This window comes from Astatotilapia calliptera, chromosome 7, assembly GCF_964374335.1.
Source record: "Astatotilapia calliptera chromosome 7, fAstCal68.1, whole genome shotgun sequence".
Classification (NCBI taxonomy): Eukaryota; Metazoa; Chordata; class Actinopteri; order Cichliformes; family Cichlidae; genus Astatotilapia; species Astatotilapia calliptera.
Window position 1 is genome coordinate 40,070,348 of NC_137428.1, and position 21,670 is coordinate 40,092,017.

At 42.9% G+C, this 21,670-nt stretch overlaps 2 protein-coding genes across 4 annotated transcripts; one reads left to right on the plus strand and one right to left on the minus strand.

Moving 5' to 3' along the window:
* The first annotated feature begins 1,217 nt into the window (after positions 1-1,217).
* LOC113026162 (uncharacterized) lies at positions 1,218-20,943 on the plus strand. Of its 3 annotated transcripts, none has more exons than XM_026174626.2 (13): positions 1,218-1,358; positions 1,463-1,575; positions 7,203-7,276; positions 8,818-9,016; positions 9,519-9,720; positions 9,806-9,974; positions 12,292-12,385; positions 12,479-12,514; positions 12,617-12,670; positions 12,811-12,938; positions 19,152-19,287; positions 19,527-19,597; positions 19,890-20,943. In XM_026174626.2, exons 4-13 carry the CDS (start codon positions 8,821-8,823, stop codon positions 20,121-20,123), a joined length of 1,320 nt encoding a protein of 439 aa, XP_026030411.1. In that variant the 5' UTR covers positions 1,218-1,358; positions 1,463-1,575; positions 7,203-7,276; positions 8,818-8,820; the 3' UTR covers positions 20,124-20,943. The 3 variants fall into 3 exon arrangements, with proteins under 3 accessions (XP_026030411.1, XP_026030413.1, XP_026030412.1); XM_026174628.2 differs by having other exon boundaries at positions 9,911-9,974; XM_026174627.2 differs by lacking the exon at positions 7,203-7,276.
* On the minus strand, positions 1,984-5,968 carry LOC113018051 (uncharacterized). Its single transcript, XM_080304514.1, has one exon. The coding sequence runs from the start codon at positions 5,345-5,347 to the stop codon at positions 2,105-2,107; it is 3,243 nt and encodes a 1,080-aa protein (XP_080160640.1). The 5' UTR covers positions 5,348-5,968; the 3' UTR covers positions 1,984-2,104.
* Positions 20,944-21,670: the final 727 nt, after the last annotated feature.

Below are 21,670 nucleotides of genomic sequence, written 5' to 3' on the forward strand. Positions count from 1 at the left end.
TCTCATCCGAGAAGCTTCTTCAGTTCTAAGGTCAAATGGTGGAGAGTCCCAGATATAAACCTAGTGGGAGTATCCCCCCACAGAGGGGGTTACTCCCCTCAGCAGTCCATCTGCATCTTAAGGATAAAGGTCACTCTTTCGAGGATGCCAATGTTCACATTTTGGATAGAGAGGACAGATGGTTTGAAAGAGGAGTGAAAGAAGCCATCTATGTCCACTGTGAGCGACCATCTTTGAACAGAGGCGGTGGTTACGACACCAACTCTCTGCCATCTATAATCCAGTTTTGAGATCCCTCCCCAGACGCCTTAACGCCCACTCACATCCTGGGCCATCTGACCTCAGGAAATCACATGATAAGGTGGGGCCAGGTTTCACAATGAACTCACCCGAAACTCTGGCTGATTGGGACCCACACCCAGTTTCACACCTTGGCTCAGGCGATTACAGGATCATCAGGGGGTCCTTTTGTCCCTCTGTGGGGGGTTACTCCCACTAGGTTTATATCTGGGACTCTCCACCATTTGACCTTAGAACTGAAGAAGCTTCTCGGATGAGAGGTGAAACGTCTTCAAGTAACTTAAAGAAGTCCAGACGCTTTTCTTTGCAAGCTCCTGTGACATGAACGAGTTAAAGGGAAGTTATGAACTGTTTCTGAGAGACAAATAACACCAGGATCCTTTTCTAAGTAGCTGACAGCTGGTAACTGTGCAGGGGCGGGTCTAGCACAGTGTTGCCAGGGGGCCAGGTAGGGCATTAACAGGGAAAAGGGGGGCACAAAGAAATATGTTCTTATTCTCATTTAAAATGTCTGTTATTAAATAATTATCTGAAGATTACAACCAAAGTTTTTATCTGACGTAAAATGTATAGAAATCATACATATACCAACAAGACTGTACATCACTGTCACAACAGTGTCTGTTTTCATTCAAAGGCTTTATGGCTTTTCCTATAACACCTGGGGGGCCGGTCTCTAGTCAATGCCCGGGCCAATTTTTTGTCCCAGTCCAGTCCTGGTAACAAGCAGAGCAGCCGCAGGGCTGGACGGATGTGATCGTTGATAATAACATGAGTCACTTTTTCCTGTTTACGGCTCAGTCCATGAGCTGGCAGCTTACAGGGAGGACTTTGTAACGTCCTGTCTGACCGCCTCCTGTAGGAAAAAGGAAAATCTGCTGATAGCTGATAGTATTTTGGAAAAAGTTTCTTCATTCTGACTCTGTTAAAGTCTCCCAACACAATAAAGTCTCACTCTGGGTTAAAATCCCTGATCTGCTAATGACGCTGCACCTTCATCCACAGCGGATGTCAGCTTGTGATGGGATGTAAAGATGGGAGAGGAGAGCTGAGCTGAGGTAAGCGGGTCAAACTTTAACACTATGTTACTAACACTCAAACGTCTGTGGCTCAGAGTTCCCTCCCTCTTCTTGATTTGCATAAGTGCTTCTTTCTGTCTCAGATGGATGATAACACTGTCCAGTGTGATGGCAGCTCCTGACGTGTCTGCTTCTGCCCGATTCTTTCTGTGTTTGCTTTGAGTTTAGCTGAAGCTTGGACATCGCCTGCCTTCTGGTATGTTTTCCTTTTATTGATTCATTTTCACCATCATGTTTCCTTTCAGTCAGCCTGGTGCAGCATTGTATTCAGACCTGCTGACATCTTCTGTTACCTGTAGTCTACTTTTCATACTTAGATGTGTGCAGGTGTTAAAAAAATGAAAATAACACAGTGACTCTACACAATTCTGACACCAATTAAAATCATATCATTTAATTTGATGAATGTTTGATAGAGACTAAACGTTTTTTTTGGTAGTGTTTGTGGGTGTGCCGTCATTCTGTCTGTAACACGATGAGATTTTAATGAATTCTGATTAAAATTTGCTTTTTTTTCCCCACAAAAGTGGACAAAAAGCTGTTGAACTTAGAGGCTATGATTCTTACAAGTGTGCTGTGTGTTGTCGTTATATAGACATTTAACTATAAAGACACATCTCCTGGATGCACTGGTACGCATCTTCAGTGATGTATCCTAGGGTCATCAGGTGTTTCGGGTCTCACAACATCATACACCCTCGCCCAGGCGACCCAGCCGGGGGTGATCAAGCCCCGACTTGCGTACCAGTAGCTACCCACGGATCAGCCCTCTTGATCCACAGCCACCTTGTGGCTTTCTCTGCCGCTTCACTCACAGCCTGGATGGCCCTCTTCTTGGCTGCCCCAGCCACACCCAGCCGCCCTAGGACTTTGCAGAGTGATCGTCCTGCAAAGCCCCTACAACCCACTTCTATGGGCTCATAGAAAGTCTTCCAGCCCCTTCCCCTGCACTCCTGCACTAGTTCCTGGTACTTTCCTCGTTTCCTTTCATTGGCCTCCTCAATCCGCTCTTCCCAGGTCACTGTGAGTTCCAGCATGATCAGCTGTTTTGAGGCCTCAGAAATAATTATCATGTCTGGCCGGAGTGATGTTTTTGCAATGTTCTGAGGGAACTTTAGTTGTTTACCCAGGTCAGCCTGTAGCTGCCAATCAGAGGCTGTGTTGAGGAGGCCAGTTGTCAAATGTGGGCGCACCTGGGGTTTCTCTCCAGCCTTAATAAAAGAGATTGCCTTCCTCGGAGCATGATGATGCTTGCTGGTGCTGATTGCTGAGGCAATCTTTTCAGCAACTACTCTGAGCACCTGGTCGTGCCGCCAACGATACCGACCATCGGCCAGGGCCCTTGGGCAGCTGCTAAGGAGGTGTTCTAGGGTCCCTCTTCCTGAGCACAGGGGACAGGCAGGTGTCTCGCTCTTTCCCCACAGATGGAGGTTTGCTGGGCTTGGCAGAGTGTCGTATACTGCCTGCACTAGGAATCGGATCCGGTGGAAGTCTGCCTGCATGATGTTTGCCCAGGTGACCTTGCGCTGCAAGGTGCTCTCCCACCTTGTCCATGCTCCCTGCCGCTTAAGGCCTACAGCTCTACTTACTCGCTCTTCCTCCACACCTGCTCGGACCTCTTCCTGGAGTAGCTGGCGTCTCTCCTTTCCCTGTGCCCTGCTGACCTGGGCCTTTGGGACATACCCCAAGCCTGCTCCCCCTGTTGCTAAGACCCCCATCAGTGTTTTCTGCCTTAGGCGTGACTCCGCCACCTCAACTGCCTTCTCAGCCTTCCACTTTCTTCCTGTCCTTACCTCAATACCTGCTAATGCCACCTTGCAGTCTTTAGAATCTCTGTACTGTAGGGCTTCTCGTGTGCGAGCCACCTTGAACTCTTCTGTGAGACCACTGAAGGGTAACTGCACGCTGTTGCTTGTCCCATACAAGGCAGCGCTGGTGAGACTGCGGGGAAGTCCCAGCCACTTACGAAGAAAGCCACTGATCTTTCTTTCAAGGGATTCCACAGTAGTTATTGGAACTGTATAGACAAGCAAGGGCCACAGGATTCGGGGCAGGATTGAATGCTGGTAGATCCAGGCTTTAAATCTTCCAGGCAGGCCGGACTTATCCACCTTAATAAGCCACGCTCCCAGCTCCTCATTTGCCTTCTGAATAGCAGTAGAGTCTTTCAGGCTGGAGTCAAAGAGTTTCCCCAAGCTCTTAACTGGTTGTTCCGTTATGGATGGAATAATGGTTCCTGAAATTGAGAACCGGAACTTGTCCGTCACCTTGCCCTTCTTCAGTACCATCGATCTTGACTTGGAAGGTTTAAAACTCATCCTTGCCCATGAGATGAGTCTCTCAAGACCTTGCAAGATCCACCTACACCCGGGAACTGATGATGTTGTAATGGTGAGGTCATCCATATAGGCTCTGATAGGGGGCTGACGAACACCTGACCTTGTTAACGGCCCTCTGCACTCCACCTCCGCAGCCTTTACCACCATGTTCATTGCCAGGGCAAAGAGCGTAACTGAGATGGTACAGCCTGTTATTATACCTTTCCCGAGTCGGTGCCAGTCTGAAGTAACTGCCCTAGAAGTGACCCTAAGCCTGAAATTGGCGTAATAGTCCAGGATCAGGTCCTTGATCTTGCTGGGAACATGGTGGAGGTGTAAAGCATGCTCAACCAGTTTGTGTGGGATCGACCCATACGCATTAGTCAGGTCCAGCCACAATACAGCTAGGTCGCCTCTGTTCTCATGGGCTTCTCTTATACGGTGTGTAACTACACCAGTGTGCTCTAGGCAACCAGGAACTCCTGGGATCCCCCCCTTCTGAACTGATGGATCAATGTAATTGTTTCTAAGGAGAAACTCAGTCAATCTCCGGGAGACAACGCTAAAAAACACCTTCCCCTCCACGCTCAATAGCGAGATGCTCCGAAACTGGTTTATGTTTTTCGAATCCTCCTCTTTGGGAATCCAGACTCCCTCTGCGCACCTCCACTGATCAGCAACTCTCCCTCTCCGCCATATCACCTTTAAGATCTTCCACAGGTGGCGAAGCAGCTCTGGGCAGCGCTTATAGACAAGGTAGGGTACGCCACTGGGACCTGGGGAGGATGCTGAGCGGGCTGCTTTGATGACCTCACACACCTCCTTCAAACTTGGCTCCGTCAACTTGAACTCTGCTGATGGTGGGGCAGGGTTGATGAGAGCTTTGTTTGGTCCCAAGTCTTGTTCCCTCAATGGGTCACTCATTGTCTCATGAAGGAAGTTATTCACCTCCTCTGCTGAGCACTCCAACTGCCCACTTCGCTTAACCCCAAGCAATTGTTTGGAAAAGCGAAAGGGATCAGCAATAAAAGCTGCACGTTTCCTGGCTCTCTCTCTTCCTCGCCTTCTGTGCCATTCTGCTCTACGGAGGGTAATCAACTTCTTCCGCAAGATGTTATGCAGTTCCTCTAAAGCTTGCTTCTCCTCCGCATCAGCGTTCTTGAACTGCTTCTTAAGGCTCCTGAGCTCCTGGCGCAGTTGATGAATCTTCATGGCCCTGCGGTTCATGGTGTAAGGGGTCTTGTTGTTACACTTCTCGATCAGGCCGAACCTTTCTGAGGCGTAGCTGACTATGATGGTGGTCATTGTTTTAAGCCTGCTGTCAGCATCTCTTTTGGCCACAGCTTGTATGATGTTGGAGACATCCTCATCAAACTTCTGCCACTCGCTCCGGCTGCTGGCTGGGGGCCACTTAATCCGCTGTTGTGGAACTACACTGCTTGGATTGGAAGAGTCCAGTGCATGGAGGGACTGGGCTCTGTGGGGTGCCTCCTGGCCGGGCTCCTCCTGCGTCTCACCAGGTTCAGGACCTGTGCGTTGCACCTCACTCTCCCGCTCCAAACATTTCATTCTAGCCTGATGGACCTTTAGGCCACGCTGGTTCTTACACAGCTTGCCGCAGATACATGTCTTACTCGTAGTCCTTTCCATTGCGTTGGTCGTTAACCTTAAGTCCGTCCGATTGGAGACCTCATCCTCCCCCCCTCTCGGGATCTCCTGGGGGTATCTTTCTTTAGGGCTTTCCGTAGCTTTTTGGGGTGCTTTCTCACGAAAACTGCAGACCGGGATGCTAGCCCACCCTGCCCCTGGAGCCGTCTTTCCGAGCTGTCATCTGTCTCTCCAGTCGTCACCAAACTTTCTTGGTTGTCACCTAGACTCTTCCTAGGCGTCACTGGCTCAGCCAGAGTTTAACTATAAAGACACATCTCCTGGATGCACTGGTACGCATCTTCAGTGATGTATCCTAGGGTCATCAGGTGTTTCGGGTCTCACAACATCATACACCCTCGCCCAGGCGACCCAGCCGGGGGTGATCAAGCCCCGACTTGCGTACCAGTAGCTACCCACGGATCAGCCCTCTTGATCCACAGCCACCTTGTGGCTTTCTCTGCCGCTTCACTCACAGCCTGGATGGCCCTCTTCTTGGCTGCCCCAGCCACACCCAGCCGCCCTAGGGCTTTGCAGAGTGATCGTCCTGCAAAGCCCCTACAACCCACTTCTATGGGCTCATAGAAAGTCTTCCAGCCCCTTCCCCTGCACTCCTGCACTAGTTCCTGGTACTTTCCTCGTTTCCTTTCCTTTTAAAACATCATGTCACGTCATTTGACCTCTGACCTCACTTTTACATTGCACATGCGCCTTTCTTTCAAGTTTCTCGAAAATGTGTTAAATGTGATATATGTTTAAAGAAAGCAGAAACAGAATGAGCTTCCTGCTTAGGTAGAAATATACTGTAGTGTAATATTATTAATCAGTACCTATCATCCATCACCTACACCCACACGATATTTGTGTGTAATGTTGTTAATGTTATGTGGTTCATCCTGATGTAACCTGGTGTCGATAGTCAGACAGTAACTGTGTTTGTTACATTCAGGCGCTGATAGAGTCTGTTTAAAAAGACAAGAGAGAACAGATGAATACTGTTTCCTTAAAGGGTGAATGCTGCCCGCTGGAGCTTTGCGCTCTCAGCTTCTTGTTTGCTTTATTTTTTTGCCTCAAAGGAAAGTTTTAAGTTGCTTATTTGTTTGCTGACAAACAATATGAGTCCATCATCAGAAATATTTACCATGCAATAATTCAGTGACAATACTAATAATTGGCCTTTGAAATGTAGTATTTTCTTCATCATACTAGTGAGCGGCTCCATTAACTAGAGTCGGAAGCTCATTAATCAAAGAATCCATGATGAAATCAGACGCCACATCCCAAACCACGTTTCTGAAATAAGCAGTTAAGCGTGCAGTCAGAGGATGTTACTGACTGTTTAATGGTGTTCAAGCATTTCCTATTATGTTGGTGGTTTTTTTTACTTCCTGTTTTTAAAGTTTATTTAGAAACTTTTTTTTTCATATAACCACTCAGGTTCCCTTTTTCACGCGAATACCCAAACTGTGAACTTTGTGACTAATTTTCCACACCCAGCCTTTTTTTAAGAACCCACTGAGTGAAGGCCATGCATCCTCCTCCTAAAAGACTCGTGCACTTCTTTGATATGCAGCTGATTATCAGCAGTTAATAAACAACAGGCAGGCGAATTCAGTTGACAACTTCTGTTTTCTCTTATCCTGATAAGAGCCACAGATAAAAGAACCACTGCAGGCAGATTATAGCAAGGCTTTTATATGATTTCTTAGCATGGCTTTTTATATGATCAGTGCAATAAGGTGTCATTTATAATAAATTTATAGCCTTTGAGGGTAGCTGTTTTTGAAAAGTGTAACTTTCAGCTGTTGAACTCTGCAGGCATTGAGGTTAAAAACACCACACTACTCATTTCCTGTAGGTCGAGGACCCTGATACTCCTGAAGCTGCAGAGAAAGCGAAACAACAGTTTAATTGGCATTGAGGACGAGCACGGTAAGACTAGTGTTTCCTAGCTCTGTGTTTCAGCTTACCTCGTGTTATTTTAGGCAGCAGAGTGACACCAAAACAACAAGGTGTTTTAGTGGTGTCTGCGCCCACCACTGTAAGCTACAGTCGTAATCCTGCAGTGCAGGTGAAACAGCGCTTTATTACTGAAGGATCAGTGTGTGCATCCCTGTTGAGCTTAAGCTTGTTTATGTCTGTAGCGCTAATGGGTTTCCTGATTGCTGTGTGATCAGTGAACACATCATTTGAGACACTTGTATTTTGTTAAAAACTAGTTCAGCTGATTATAAACTCTGTGTCTGTAAAAATGCGGATATCTCACCAAAGATTAAACATGAGATAATGAAGATATTTCAGCGCTGTGTGACATCTGCACAGGAAACACTTGTATGTGCAGATTAAGTGACAAAGTCTCTGCTCAGAGCAGACTGTACATATCTGAATAAGATGAGAAATTATTTAGAATTGAAATAATTTAGTAATAACTACAGAAAACCTTCAGATCACACCACCATGAGGTCATCGCTGAAGAGAATGAGAGGGTTCAGTGTTTGTAGGAGTCGATGCAGCACCATACATTTCTATTTTTAAGAAAGTAAAGTCTTTTTAGAACACACAGAAAAAGCACTGTACAACAAAATAGAGTAAAATAATATATTACAGAAAAACAAGTTGAGCCGCAGAATAGAGTGAACATCAGAAAAACCTGACTAAACAAAAACGTTTCAGTCTTGGAGCCACAGACTGAAAGGCTGCGTTCTCCTCCAGCTTCCATCTGGTACGATGAGTCTGTGAGCAGCAGAGTGTTCAATAAGGCTGAAGCCTGGCCGTGGAGTGCTTGGTATCTCTTCTGGGAGTCAATGTAAAGAGTATAAAACAGGACTAATGAGCTTGCTTACTGAACCTGTTAATAAATTTACTTAGATTTGATTATAATTTCAACTTCCTATCACAACATTCTGATGTTTTCAGTGAACTGTGGATAAATAAAATAGGCGATTAGGAAAATACTGATGCTGATGAAAACAGTTCACTGGAGGTTAACTCCTATTTGTATGAAATGGTCGAAAGAATTGGAACATTTTAGAACAACTGTCATAGAGAACGGGAACACTAAAAGTTTGAGAGACACAAATAGAAATATTTAAATGGTTATAAATCATGTCTGTTTTTCAGATGGTTTTGAGTGACGTGCTGTAATCAGATACCTTTCACAGACACAACATTTCTCAGTTTCAGTGTTTAATATGTGGAACTTTTAGCATTTTGAGTGGCTCCATACTGCAATGTTTTGGTAACGATCAGAGAAACATAGCTTTATTTTTACTCTTTTATATTAAATATTGGGTTATAAGGATTTGCAAATGGCTGCATTCTTTTAGATTTGCATCTTAGACAGCGTCCTATCTTTTCCTGGACGCAGGAAAAGTTGATCATTTTTGCAGCATTTGGATAAATCTGCAAATTAACCATTAAGAAATCCATGCAGTGAATTGAAAACAGCTGTGTTTGTTTTATTGTCTCCACAGAAGATGTTTGCAGCTGAGGCCAAAAAACTGATTGACAAGGTGGGAGATAAAGAGCTCATCTATAATGAGAGCCTAATCAAGAAAGTAGATCTGCTGACTCTGGTCAAAGTCAGCAAAGGAAAATTCTGGCCAGTGCAAAAGTACAAGATAATGCAACTCAGTCTGCCCGAGCTCATGGAGGTGGAAGACTTCAGCCCAGGTGTGTATTCAGATGCATAAACACACACATATTTTGTGTCACACAATATAAATACACCTTTTTTCTGACTGAGTCCCATTGGCCTGGTGATGATGATATAATACTGTAGTTCACATGCTGACCTTAATTCACAGAATCTATCTTATTCAGATGGGCCAGCTATTGGCGCTAGGGCCTACATCTCTGCCCCTCATCGTCCATACTTTTGCCAGAAAGAAAGGAAGGGTGATAAAGTAAGACAGAGGATGATGGGTTGTGACCTGCAAGGCAAACAGGCTCACCAGTGTCACAGTGAACTAATACATTCCTTAATCCACAGAAGGGAGAATCAGCTGGGAGTGTGTGTCTTTATGCTCCAGTTATACCAGAGGTGGCGGTGGGTGTGCCTCTGTCTCCTAAATAACTCCCCCTCATTAAGCTGACCTGTGTGTTGTGGTACATTGACCTCATAATATATAGAACGACTGTATCATGTGTAAGTGATGCTCCTTTCTCCCTCCAGAGTGCACAGATGAGCCCTTTGTGAGTAATTTCATGACTTCAACAAAGACGAGCGGGAGAGGAGGGTTAGGTGGAAAAGACATTGGTGTGTATGAAGCTGAAGTGAATGCAGGCGCTGACAGTATGGATGGACTAGTTCAGCCCGTCAACATGATGTCGAAGAAAGTCGACCTTAAAGCCCTGAGGAGCGAGCTCAGTGACGGGTAGGGCTCTGTCTCTGCTCAGCGATCGTTGTTTTCCAAACATGCGCTAACCTTTTTACTCTCTGCTGCTGCTTCCTGTTTCCAGGACCATAAAAACAGACAAAGTGAACCTGCTGGCACTGAAAACGAAGGATAAACTGGCTTTTGTTCACCAGACAATTTACAACTCTTCTCCTGTCACACTTATTAGAAAGTGCACGAGGGATGGGTCCTTGTTAGCCTCCTGCATAAAGATACTGAGTCTGTTTGCAAAGGTGAGTGAATCTCCAAAGGATGAAGACATTCTGGGCTCAGCTTTGTTTTCAGTAACTCATGTTTGAGCTGTATTGGTAATGAATTGATTACTTGTTTGTGAAGAACAAACTGTCCAGAGTGCAGGTGCAGCATGATTTGTCTGTAGTGATTAAAGTGATCGAGTTAATGAATTTGAATCAGGAATTCTTTACGTATTCAGTAGACTGTTGGTAACTTCTGCCTCATTGTTTAATCAAAACTGATTCTGCGGACATCAGGACTCTGGGAATCCAATCCACTTCCGCAGGACTCCACTAACTTTGTTCCACTTCAGGAACTCAAAGGCTATTTGTGGTCATAAACGTCCCTGGCAGGCCTATTTCAAGGCCACATTTGAGGAAGAAACAAGTTCCTGTATAACCCCCCAAAAATAAACTCCTGAGTAGCAGACTGGTTAAAGTCATAAAAATAAGTATTGTGTAAAAATTCAACAACTATGAAGAGCATAATTCCCAAATTACTATTTAGAAAACAGCATTTGCCACAGAGCACGGTTTCCACGGTTTCCTGGTTCCTACACTGCAATGCTAACAAGCAGGCAGAATACCCAGCACTGTAAACCCTGGCACCAGGCCTGACCCGTGGTGTAGCCAGGTCATTTTATTAGAGTGACGTGATTATTTACCGGAGAGTGGCACATAAACAGATGCTCTGCAGCAAGAACCATTGTAGACATCATCTGATGGAGCTGTGTGTAACATTTAAGGTCAAGGTCAAGTTTATTTATATAGCACATTTCCAAACAGTCCATGCTGCACAAAGTGCTTAACAATGTAAAATGCCACTAAAATAAATAAAATGCAGTGATGCAGTAAACTATAGAAAAGCAATTAAAAAAACTAAAACAACAGCAACAACTAAGGCTGTTAAAACCAAAAATGTTTAGGTCAGAGTGTGTTAATAGCCAGACTTAAGTGTGTGTCTTTAGTAACGATTTAAAATGTTTGAATGTTTGTGCAGATCTAATATTAAGAGGAAGGCAATTCCTCTTAATATTTGGGCAGTTTGGGACCTGCCGCACAGAAGCCTCTGTGTCCACGATAGTTAAGTTTAGTCTGTTGAATAGTTAAGGTTAGTTTGGACCTCATGGTTCTTTCTGGAGCATAAATATAAAGGTGGTCAAATAGGTAAGAAGGCGCTTGGCCGTTAAATGATTTAAAAACAAAAAGTAAAAATTTAAATTGGATCCTGTAAGGAACAGGGAGCCAATGTAGAGAGGCCACACCCAGGATAATATGCTTCTTCTGTTTAGTGCCAGTTAGCAGACGAGCAGCTGCATTTCAGACCAACTGGAGACGATAAAGAGAGGCCTGGTCCAAACCAAAGTACAAAGAATTGCAGTAGTCCAGTCTGTAAGTAATGAAGAGATGAATAACACGTTCAAAGACATTAGCTGGAAGGTACGGCTTAACCTTGGCTAGCTGTCTTAAATGAAAAAAGCTGGATTGGACTACTGAACTCACCTGCCTACACAGTTTAAAGCAACCATCAAGGTACACACCGAGGTTTTTAACCACTGTCTTACAATAGGAGGATAAGGGGCCTGGACTGCTGTCAATGGGCTTAATGAAGCTACCAAAAATGACAGCTTCTGTTTTGTTTTCATTTAATAAAAAAATAAATAAAAAATTAAAGACATCCACTGTTTAACACTATCAAGGCAACATAATAATAACTGAAGTGGGCCTGTCCCTGCTTTTAAAGGCAGATAGATCTCAAAGTCATCTCCAAAATAGTGAAAAAAGAAGAAAGTGAAGAAAGGTTGTACTGTGAGAAAACAGATCCCAGTGGCAACATATGCAGTGCAAACAAGGCAGGACCCAAACTAGAGCTTTGAGGTGCACCATAATTAAGGGGGGCTATTTTGGAGCTGTGATGGCCCATGTTGACATAAAAAGTCCTTCCAGATAAGGACCAAAACTACTGAAGAGCAAACGCTATTAGGCCATCATATGATTCCAGCTGTGATTGCAGGATATCATGGTCGACCACGTCAAAGGCTGCTGTCAGTTCCAACAACAAGAGGGCAGCAGCTTTAGAATTTGGGTGTTCACGCTGCAGCAGCTCTTTAAAATGTTTGGAAGAATTCAAGCAGTCTGTTGTAAACCTGATCCCTTCACCTCAGCAACTTCCGACCAAAGGTCTCCAAAACTCTTGGAAATGGACTGAAGATCATCTAAATTGTGTGGCAAATGGAGAACAATGATAGTGTTTCTTCTATGCTTGTGTATTGATTGTGCAGTTATGTGTAATTTAACAAAAAATAAATGTTTTTAGGGCCACAGAAAAGAGAAGACAAGCTTCACTGTTCCAGAAAAATCCACCTTTGCTTACGGCCTGGTGGAGATAAAGATAGAGGATGAGAAGCTAAGTAAGAGCACAACACTGTGTTGATTGCATGTGTGTGTGTTTGTGTGTGTGTGTGTGTTACTGAGTATAATTTCTGTCCTTTGCTCTCATTTAGAGATCTCGTGTGAACCCTGGACTCGAGGTGCCCTCGGTATGTTGCTGTGTGTGGTTGAAGTTGATGCCATGTTTGTCTTAATGTTCACATCAACATGAAGTCTTTCTCACTTTTAATAATCTTGAGGTCTGTTTTCAGATGGACTCTTTGGCGATGACATAGAGAGTGCGATGCTACAACAGATTAAAGAAGGTGTGTCTGACAGTTTGAGCTTTTCCCTGTTCTGAATTAATCAGAGTGAAGCTTTTGGAATTTGGGACCTACAGCACAAACTCTGCTTTAATTTATTGAGTGTGATCGTATCAGTTCTGCTATTTCTGTGTTTGCCGCAGAACTAAAGATGAAGGATGCTTTTCTGCAGCCGCTGGCAGATCTTCCCGAGTCGACCCGTCATGATCTACTGAAGAAGCTCAGCGAGCTTGCTGAGGATGGGGATACTCTCTCTCTGCTGGAGCAAACAGTAAGAAGAATGTTTACAACATCTGAAGCTTCTTTGTGCTCATCATGAGGTTTCATCTCCCACTGATCTTAATTCTTCAACTGATGCTTCATCAGTTACTGCAAGGAACAAAAAGTGAAGAGATGGTTAAACAGGCAGTCACGAGAGAATGGAGGTTCCACAAGAATAAACAAGCATCAGTCTAGCGGATTATCAGCAAAGGAGAGTGCCTGTATAAAAGCAAATGTTTTGGCAGTTTGCTGATCTGGTGCATTCAGGTGTGTTAACACAGTGCTACAGTTACCCCACCAGTGGACATCCCAGGTCAGACCATGTAACCTCAGATAAACTGCAACAAACCCAAGAGCTACATCTCAGACTCCACAGGCCTTAGGTTAAATGATTAAGTTCATGACAGCAAAATTAGAAAAAGAATGAACATGTGGGGTTTGTTCAGAAGGGTTGCCTGAAGAAAGCCTCTTCTTTCTAAAAAGAACGGAAAAGCTCAGCTTAGGTTTGCAAAGTTGTTTCTGAACAAACTCCAAGACTCCAAGAACACAGCTGAGATGTCTAAGCAGCTGAACAGAGTAAACTGTAAACTGCTCCATAACCAGAGTATTCAAGATTCAAATGTGAGGCCATCTGTCCCACAGCTAAAGCTTAGATCAAAACTAGGTCAATGATCAGAGCACATCAGCACATCTCTGAAAACTGTAAGAGTGGCAGGATCTTAAGAATCCTGTGCATAAATAAATCCTCACAAACCTCAGTGCACTAAGAAGAGTGAAGCAAAATTGCTCCACTTCTATGGAACGCCAGGACTGCCATAATGAATTAATTAAATACACCATTAAATAATTAATTAAATGTGTCAATAATTAATTAAAATTGGAATTAATTAATTAAATAAATAGTTATGATACATGTAATTAATTAATTATTGACACATTTAATTAATTATTGACACATTAAATTAATTATTTAATGATATATTTATTTATTTCATTTTGGCAGTCCTGACGCCTGGCTCTCATCATGAAATAATTTTATCTGTCAGCCTCACCCATCAAACTCAGGGGGCGGGGTTAACGCTGCCCATGCAGCTTCTCTAACATTTGATTGGTTGCCGTGCAAAGTAAGTCAAAACAGGTCGATCCTAGATAATCGATTGCTTGTGTAGACTTGGGGCAGCCAGGTATCCCAGAATGCAGATCAAATCACAGGCAGCAATGGTGGTGGTGTAGTTTTAAAATACCCCGTTTTTCTGTCACCAGCTACACTTTTAACAGTGTTTTAGCCGCGAATGTCGCGACGTATGTCTGGTCAGGTTGTCAACATAGAACATGTTTGCAAAAGTGCTCAGATGTTTTCAGAGATTTCACTAGCTCTGCTAACAATTAGCATGCAGAGTGCACCGAGGGGGTTACGTTAACCGGTTTGTTTACATATTCCACTCTCCGTGTTCCACATGTTGCATTCACAGATTCTCATTTTCACCGAACGATCGTCTCTTTCCGCCTGGTCTTGTGTCTCTGTGCTTCTGTAACATAAAGAACGAGCTGACATTTTTCTCACGAAACCAGCGATCAGCTCAACAGACCCTCAGTTTACCTGCATGCATCCTCCTCCTCATCTGTCAGCTGTTTAACACCTGCTGCTAATTCAAGAAACACGCCTAGTTACCTGGTGATAGTCACAGTTTAACTGGGCAGCCGGTGCTCGATATAAAGCAATGTCAGCGCATTTTTCTGCACAAGATAAGTAAATATAGTGTTTTCCCCGAGCGCAGAGCTGCTGGAGCTTGTTTCCTTACAGAGCACTTTATAGGCGAACCAGCTTCATCAGCGACTGATGTCCAATCACCGGCACACAGCTTTGAAACATCACCTTAGTTTTAGCTCTCAGTGGTTAAACGCTGGACTTCATTCACTCAGGTTCTGTCTGTCGGGTCACGTTTACTTCGCTGTTTTATTTACAACTGAGCAAATCGGTTTGGCTGAGGTTAAAGTTACGTTTCATAACTGCATAGTTTCACAGACGTTTAATGGTTCACTGGCACATGTGTTAGACTGAACTATTCGCTTTTCTTTATCTGGTGTGTTTTGGATTTAACTGTGAATTTTGAGATTAAACTGACTTTTAAAATGTTTTTATACAAAGAGGAAAGAGAAGGCGCATTTCCACCGAGAGGAGCAGAGTTTGCAAAAGCATGTTCATCATGAAGTCTGCAACCTGGACAGAAATATTATATCATCTGTTTTTTAATAGTTATTCAACTGTATTCTAAGCACCAGCTGTCTGTTAGAATGTGATTTTTTTTTTCTCTCTGTTGGCAGAGGTATAAAAAATGCGCAGGAAAATCTGACGTGCATGGCGAACTTCACCGACGATATTTAGGGAGGAATAAACACACATCAAACATAAATGAACCATTTTTTTGCTTTTTCGGTCATGTTATGTTTACCTGTCAAAGGCTTGTTACAAACTATGAAACACATCGTGCAGACTTCTGGATGTTAGAAGAAAACTAATACTGCTCATGAATGAGACTAAAGGCAGGAAGGTGTCCTTTAAAACTAAACATGTTAATAGGACCTCCCTATTTATATCATAGTTTATGATATAGCACGTGTATTTCAGTAATAGCCTGCTGATTTCAGTGTAGTGGTGAACAGTCGCACAGCTCACGTAGGCGTTATCTGTGATACTCCTTAACTATAATTTATCCAAGTTAACTTCAGTTAACCATTCAGACAGTTCTTTTGCAATGAAAAACATAAACACCCATGCTGCCGGTAGGTTTTCTCAGTGCCAGCTGTTAACATTATAGCTGCTTATGCAGTAACCATGGTAACCACGGACTCTGAGCGGCTGGATCGACGGAGGTCAGACAACAATTTTACATGTATGATCTTAAAACAGGACACAGCCACTATACGTGCTGGCCTCATATCAAATGTGAAGGCAGACTGAGTCTATGTTTGACGTTTTTTATATCTAATCTTCCTTTTCAAACATTTAAACAGCAGCGAGTCTGCAGCTGAGGGAATACAAACTCAAATTGTCGGAACAGGTTTGCTCGTTTCTTGGATTCATTTGGTGATTTATTAAATGTATAACTGTTATTCTAATCTGCTGCTGAGTCTCTTACACTTTTCTTTATGCTGTATATTTTCACGTCTCTGGAATAGTTGGCAGTTAGATAGTCAGCTGGGAAACTTTGTGTTAACTCATGGAGCTGAGGATATCGTGGATATGCTGACCTCGCTCCGTGGTGTACAGAGCGAGGTCAGCATGATTAATATTCACAATAAAAATATTAGCCGAACATCATGAAGTCTGTATGTGTTTCATAGTGTCGAACAACCTTTGTACAGTTAAAGCCAGCAGTTACTACATGACGGAAACACCAACGTTATCTCTTTTATGCGTTTATACACAGGTCACGCTGATTACTGAACAAAAACCCAAAGATCAGATGTTAAACAGATTTATTTGCTCTCTCTCCTCCTTAAACATGTTTTTAATGTTAGTTAGAATTCAGAATTGGCGACTGAAACACGTAGGACACATAAGAACATCAGGAAATAAAACACCGATAAATATAACCTCAGTAAAAGAAGTCAGCGGGGGTTACTACAGCTGTGTACCGGGGCCTGCGCTTTGTCGGTGGGATTGCTTGCGAGGCGAGCGGGTCTATCCCACGCTTTGCCGTGAGACTGGGCAGACATCTCCGAAATCATCGAAGCACTTTTGCAAAGAGGCTGTATCTTGACAAACCGACCAGACACATGAAGATTAAACCACTACATTCTCGGCTAAAAAAATATTAAAACGGTATTTGGTAACACACAAACAGGGTTTTTCAAAGCTCAGTTCTGTTAGCTTCCACATGCCGGTTGTGTGCTAGAAACAATGGCCACCAGGCCAAAGCAATGGTTTTGACTCGATCAGCGTTAACCCCGCCCCCTGAGTTTGATGGGTGAGGCTGACAGATAAAATTATTTCAAGATGAGAGCCAGGCGCCAGGACTGCCAAAATGAAATAAATAAATATATCATTAAATAATTAATTAAATGTGTCAATAATTAATGAAATGTGTCAATAATTAATTAAAATGTGAAATACATAAATAATTAATTAAATGTGTCAATAATTAATTAATTACATGTGTCAATAATTAATTAATTACATGTGTCATAACTATTTATTTAATTAATTCCAATTTTAATTAATTATTGACACATTTAATTAATTATTTAATGGTGTATTTAATTAATTCATTATGGCAGTCCTGGCGTTCCATACACTTCAACGTGAGAAACTGATTAAAAGGATCGCTTAAAGTTATTGCTGCTTAATTATATTTCTAAAAGCTCTTTACTGATATTTCTCAGCTATCGGAACCATGGATGCTGCTGGTTATCAATCATGTATGCACAGGCCCAACAACCAATACTGACAACAGGCTTGGGGCTTTACAGACAGCAGGTACAGTTAGGGCCATATATTTGGACACTGGCACAAGTTTTTCTTTTACCCATTAACTGAAACATGTTACAATTATAGTTATATAACAGACATAAATGTAGACTCTCAGCTTTCATTTGAGGGTATACACATTACAAAAGTAATTGGACAGTTGACTCAAAGGCTACTTGATGTGCAGATGTGGGCAATTCCTTTGTTATGTCATTGTCAGTTAAGCAGATAAAAAGCCTCGAGATCATTTGAGGTGTGGTGCTTGCATTTTGACGATTTTGCTGCGAACAAACAAGGTGCGGCTCTGTATGCAGGTGCAACAAGCAATCCTTAAGCTGAAAAAACAGAAGAAAAAAACAATTGCTACAATATCAGGAGTGGCAAAAACTACAGTTTGGTACATCCTGAGAAAGATAGAAAGCACTCGTGAACTCAGCACCTGGACCTGGAGGTCCACAGAAGACAACAGTGGTGGATGATCACAGAATCATTTCCATGGGGAAGAGAAACCCCTTCATTTCATGTCTTGATGCATGCTCAATCATCCAGGTAAGGAAATCCCAAAAAGGGGATTCTGTTCACCTGGACAAAGTGTTTTCAGTGGAAGAAACATTTTGTCACTCATCCAAGTGACTTCTTCACTCTCAGCTGGCTGCAGGTTTCCCCAATCTTATAAACAGTAAATTTGCACAATGACTGAAACTGGGCAGTGGGCTGTGAGGTCATAACCTCACAACATCCAACCAACTGAACTACACCGTCTACCAGAAAGAGAAGACTGAATGAAAGTAAATGCAAATGGTTCACTGCAAGGTCCAAGCCACTCATAAGACTCAAGAATAGAAAGGCTCAAAAAAACCAAACAAACACAGTCCTGGAAAAGTATTCTTTGAACAAGAAAAACGCATGCAGAAGGCGTGGAACAGCTCATGATCCAAAGCATACCACAACATCTGTAAAACACGATGGAGGCAGTGTGATGGTTTGGGTATGCATAGCTGCCGTAGGCACTGGGACACTAGTGTTTAATGATGATGTGACACAGGACAGAAGAAGCTGAATTAATTCTGTGGTCAGAGACATACTGTCTGCTCAAATCCAGCTAAATACAGTCAAATTAAATGGGCGGTTTTTAATAATACAGATTGACAATGAACCAAAACCTACACCCAAAGCAACCCAGGAGTTTATTCAAGCAAACAAGTGGAATATTCTTGAATGGCCTGGTCAGCCACCATATCTTGATCCAGCTGAGCATTTCACTTGTTGAAGACTAAACTTCAGACAGAAAGGCCCACAGACAAACAGAAATTGGATGCCGCTGCAGTAGAGGCCTGGCAGAGCATCAAAAAGCAGGAAACACAGCATGTCCATGAGTTCAAGACCTCAGGCTGTCATTGCCAGCAAAGGTTTGTCAGCATTAGAGTATTAGAAATGAACATTTTATTTTCAGTTATTTAATTTGTCTAAATACTTAGTCTCTGAAATGGAGGGATTGAGTTAAAAATGGTTTAGTTCTTCACATTTTTATGCATCTTTTTGTTCAACCCACTGACTTAAAGCTGAAAGTCTGAACTTCAACTGCATCTAAGTTTTTTCATTTAAAATTCATTGTGGTAATGTACAGAACCAAAATTAGAAGAAAGTTGTCTCTGTCCAAACATTTATGGACATAACTGTAGTTTTATGTTCTCCATGACTAAACACCATCCTGCTCTGATACTACTACTAATAATCCTCTGCTTCTCTCAGTTGGATCACTGCAGTAATGGAGCATTTGAAGGCACTTTGTCTCAGGCTGCCTCCTCCTTCATGGACCTTCTCGATATTTCAAACATCTCCACTGCTGTGAAGGATGCTGTTCACCTGTTGGTCAGCGCGTTGGACAGTAAGTCAGCTGACCTGCTCTGAGACATTTATCCCATCCAGTAACATGTAGATGCTCCACATCAGGTGTGGTATGTGAGCTGGAGGTGGTGGAGCTGAGATAAAGCTGCTCAGGTGTGATTTGGGAGTGTGTGAGAGCTCAGCTCACAGTTTTATTGACACATCTGAAGCAAAGCGTTTCAGTGTTTCAGTTCATCACATCGTCATCAAACTTTGTCTTTCTTCTTCATGTTTGTGCAGCTCTGCCAGATGAAGTGCCGCCACTTCTGACCTGCTGCAGTCCAGACACTCTGAGAGTGCTCAACCAGTTGGTGGGTCCATTCACTCATTCATCTGCATTCATCTACATGCTCCTCTCAACAGCTGCCAGCCTCATCACACCTTATCCTACAGACTGAGCACACTAAACATGTGTAATCTGACAGCTTAAAGCATCGTCTGTCATGTTTTTGTAATGAAGAAGAATAAACTAAAACTAAACAGAAAATCCCACATGTGTAAAAGCACATCAGCAGCAGCTCCGCCCACTATCAGCAGCCTGTGGGCGGAGTCTTCCTCATGTTTGAATCTGATCAGACAACAGCTCCCTCTCTGCTTCTCCAGGTGGATGGTCTGAAGGACGGTCGGGCCACACTGCCAGAGTCCCTGCCCGTCCCCCTGCAGGAGGGAGGGGAGCTCCGCTGGGCGGCCGAGTTCATCTGTTTGAACGATCAGAAGCTGAAAGAGTTGAGTGACGGCTGGGACCGGCCCGAGCTGCCCCCAGAGGTTCTGCTGGAGGTTCTGTGCCTCGCTGTGCAGGGACTCAGCCTCCTGATGCAGCCCACAACAAACCCTTAATGTCAGCTGCTGTGATCTTTGTTAACCTGTTTTCACAGCAGCGTTCTGCATCTTTGAACGTTTCTGCCATTGTTTCCTGAACTTTCATCTGTCAAAGATCAAAAACAAAAAGAATAATCTAATAAAATATATATATATTTTTAAATAAATAAAACTTCATACTTTTATGTTCGGCTCATGGTTTTAATATTTTATTAGTTTTTGCTGCACTCCTTTATGTTCTGTCCTGTTCCCTCCTCTGTGCCCCTGACCCTGTTTCCATGCTTGTTTACTGTTAGTTATTTTTACAATATTGATATAGAACTAATCTCTTGAAATATCATATATCAGATTTGGTACTTGAGAGACAAGAAAAAGAAGTGACAGCATGCAGAGAAGGAGGCTAAACATTGTGCCCTCTGCTCCAGAGACAGTCCTCACAAACAGGCGATAGAAACTGTAGGGTCAGAGTCTGGACTGAACCTGTCAAGAGTATTTTTGTTTTTAAAGGTTTTATTATTCATATAATAATCAGCTAAGAGTGTTTATATTTCTGTCTTGTACTCAACCAGCTGCATATTTTAATTGCTGGCTCTCTACTCTATAACGGAAACTGTTTGCCTTCACATTAATTGTCAGCAGCAGGAAACCGCCACCCAAGAGTAAGAAACAACCTTGTAGAGAATACAAAGTTCTTGAGAAATCACACCTGCTTGCTTGACAAGATAAGCATGATATTTCCTTTTTTGTATGCTTCCTGTTGTGTATAAATAAAGGCAGCGAGCTGCTCCACGGTGTGTGAGTCTCCCCCTGAGTCTCTCACCCGTGCACGTTAAACTGCTGAAGTGTCTGAGTGTTATTTCATTACATCTGAGTGCTTGATAAAAGAATCTCTAACAGAACCTTATGCCCTTTTTAAGAGGACTTTCTGTGTTTATGGTTTCATCCTGCAGATCTCCATCTGGAAAACGTTACAGTTATTTATTTTTCAACCATCAAAAAAACATTTCAGTCCAAGCAACCTTTAATGAAAGATTTAATTTATCAAACGGAGTTTCAGTTCTGCTTTAGGGTTTCTCATTATTACTCACATTTTAAAACATTTACTTCTTGTGGCTTGTTGGAGTTTCCAGAGATGTGAGAGGAGACTTACCGGCGCCATCATGAGGAAAAATGCTGCATCTGCAATTCTGAAGAAAGTTGAAATCAATTTGAAACAGGATTTAATCTACACATCTGAAAAAAATATACTATACTAATATTTCTTATAATCAGGGTTGACCATGAAGACATGTAACATGTAACAGGAGACTCAGCGCTGCTGTAAGGTCGACACAACAGGTTCAGATCGCTCTCTGTGGAGCTCATGTTAACGAAAGTTAAAACGCTGCTGTTAAAATTGATGAGTGGGAGTCTCATTTTCACCGTACACCTCAGGATTTTCCTCAAGTGATTTTGAAGTAAAACTTCAGTATATAAGCAAGTGAGAGCACAGCATGTAGATTTGCCCAACTTAAATGCATTCTTTTTTCACTTTTCTGAAGAAACAAAACAAAAACATTGTGTTG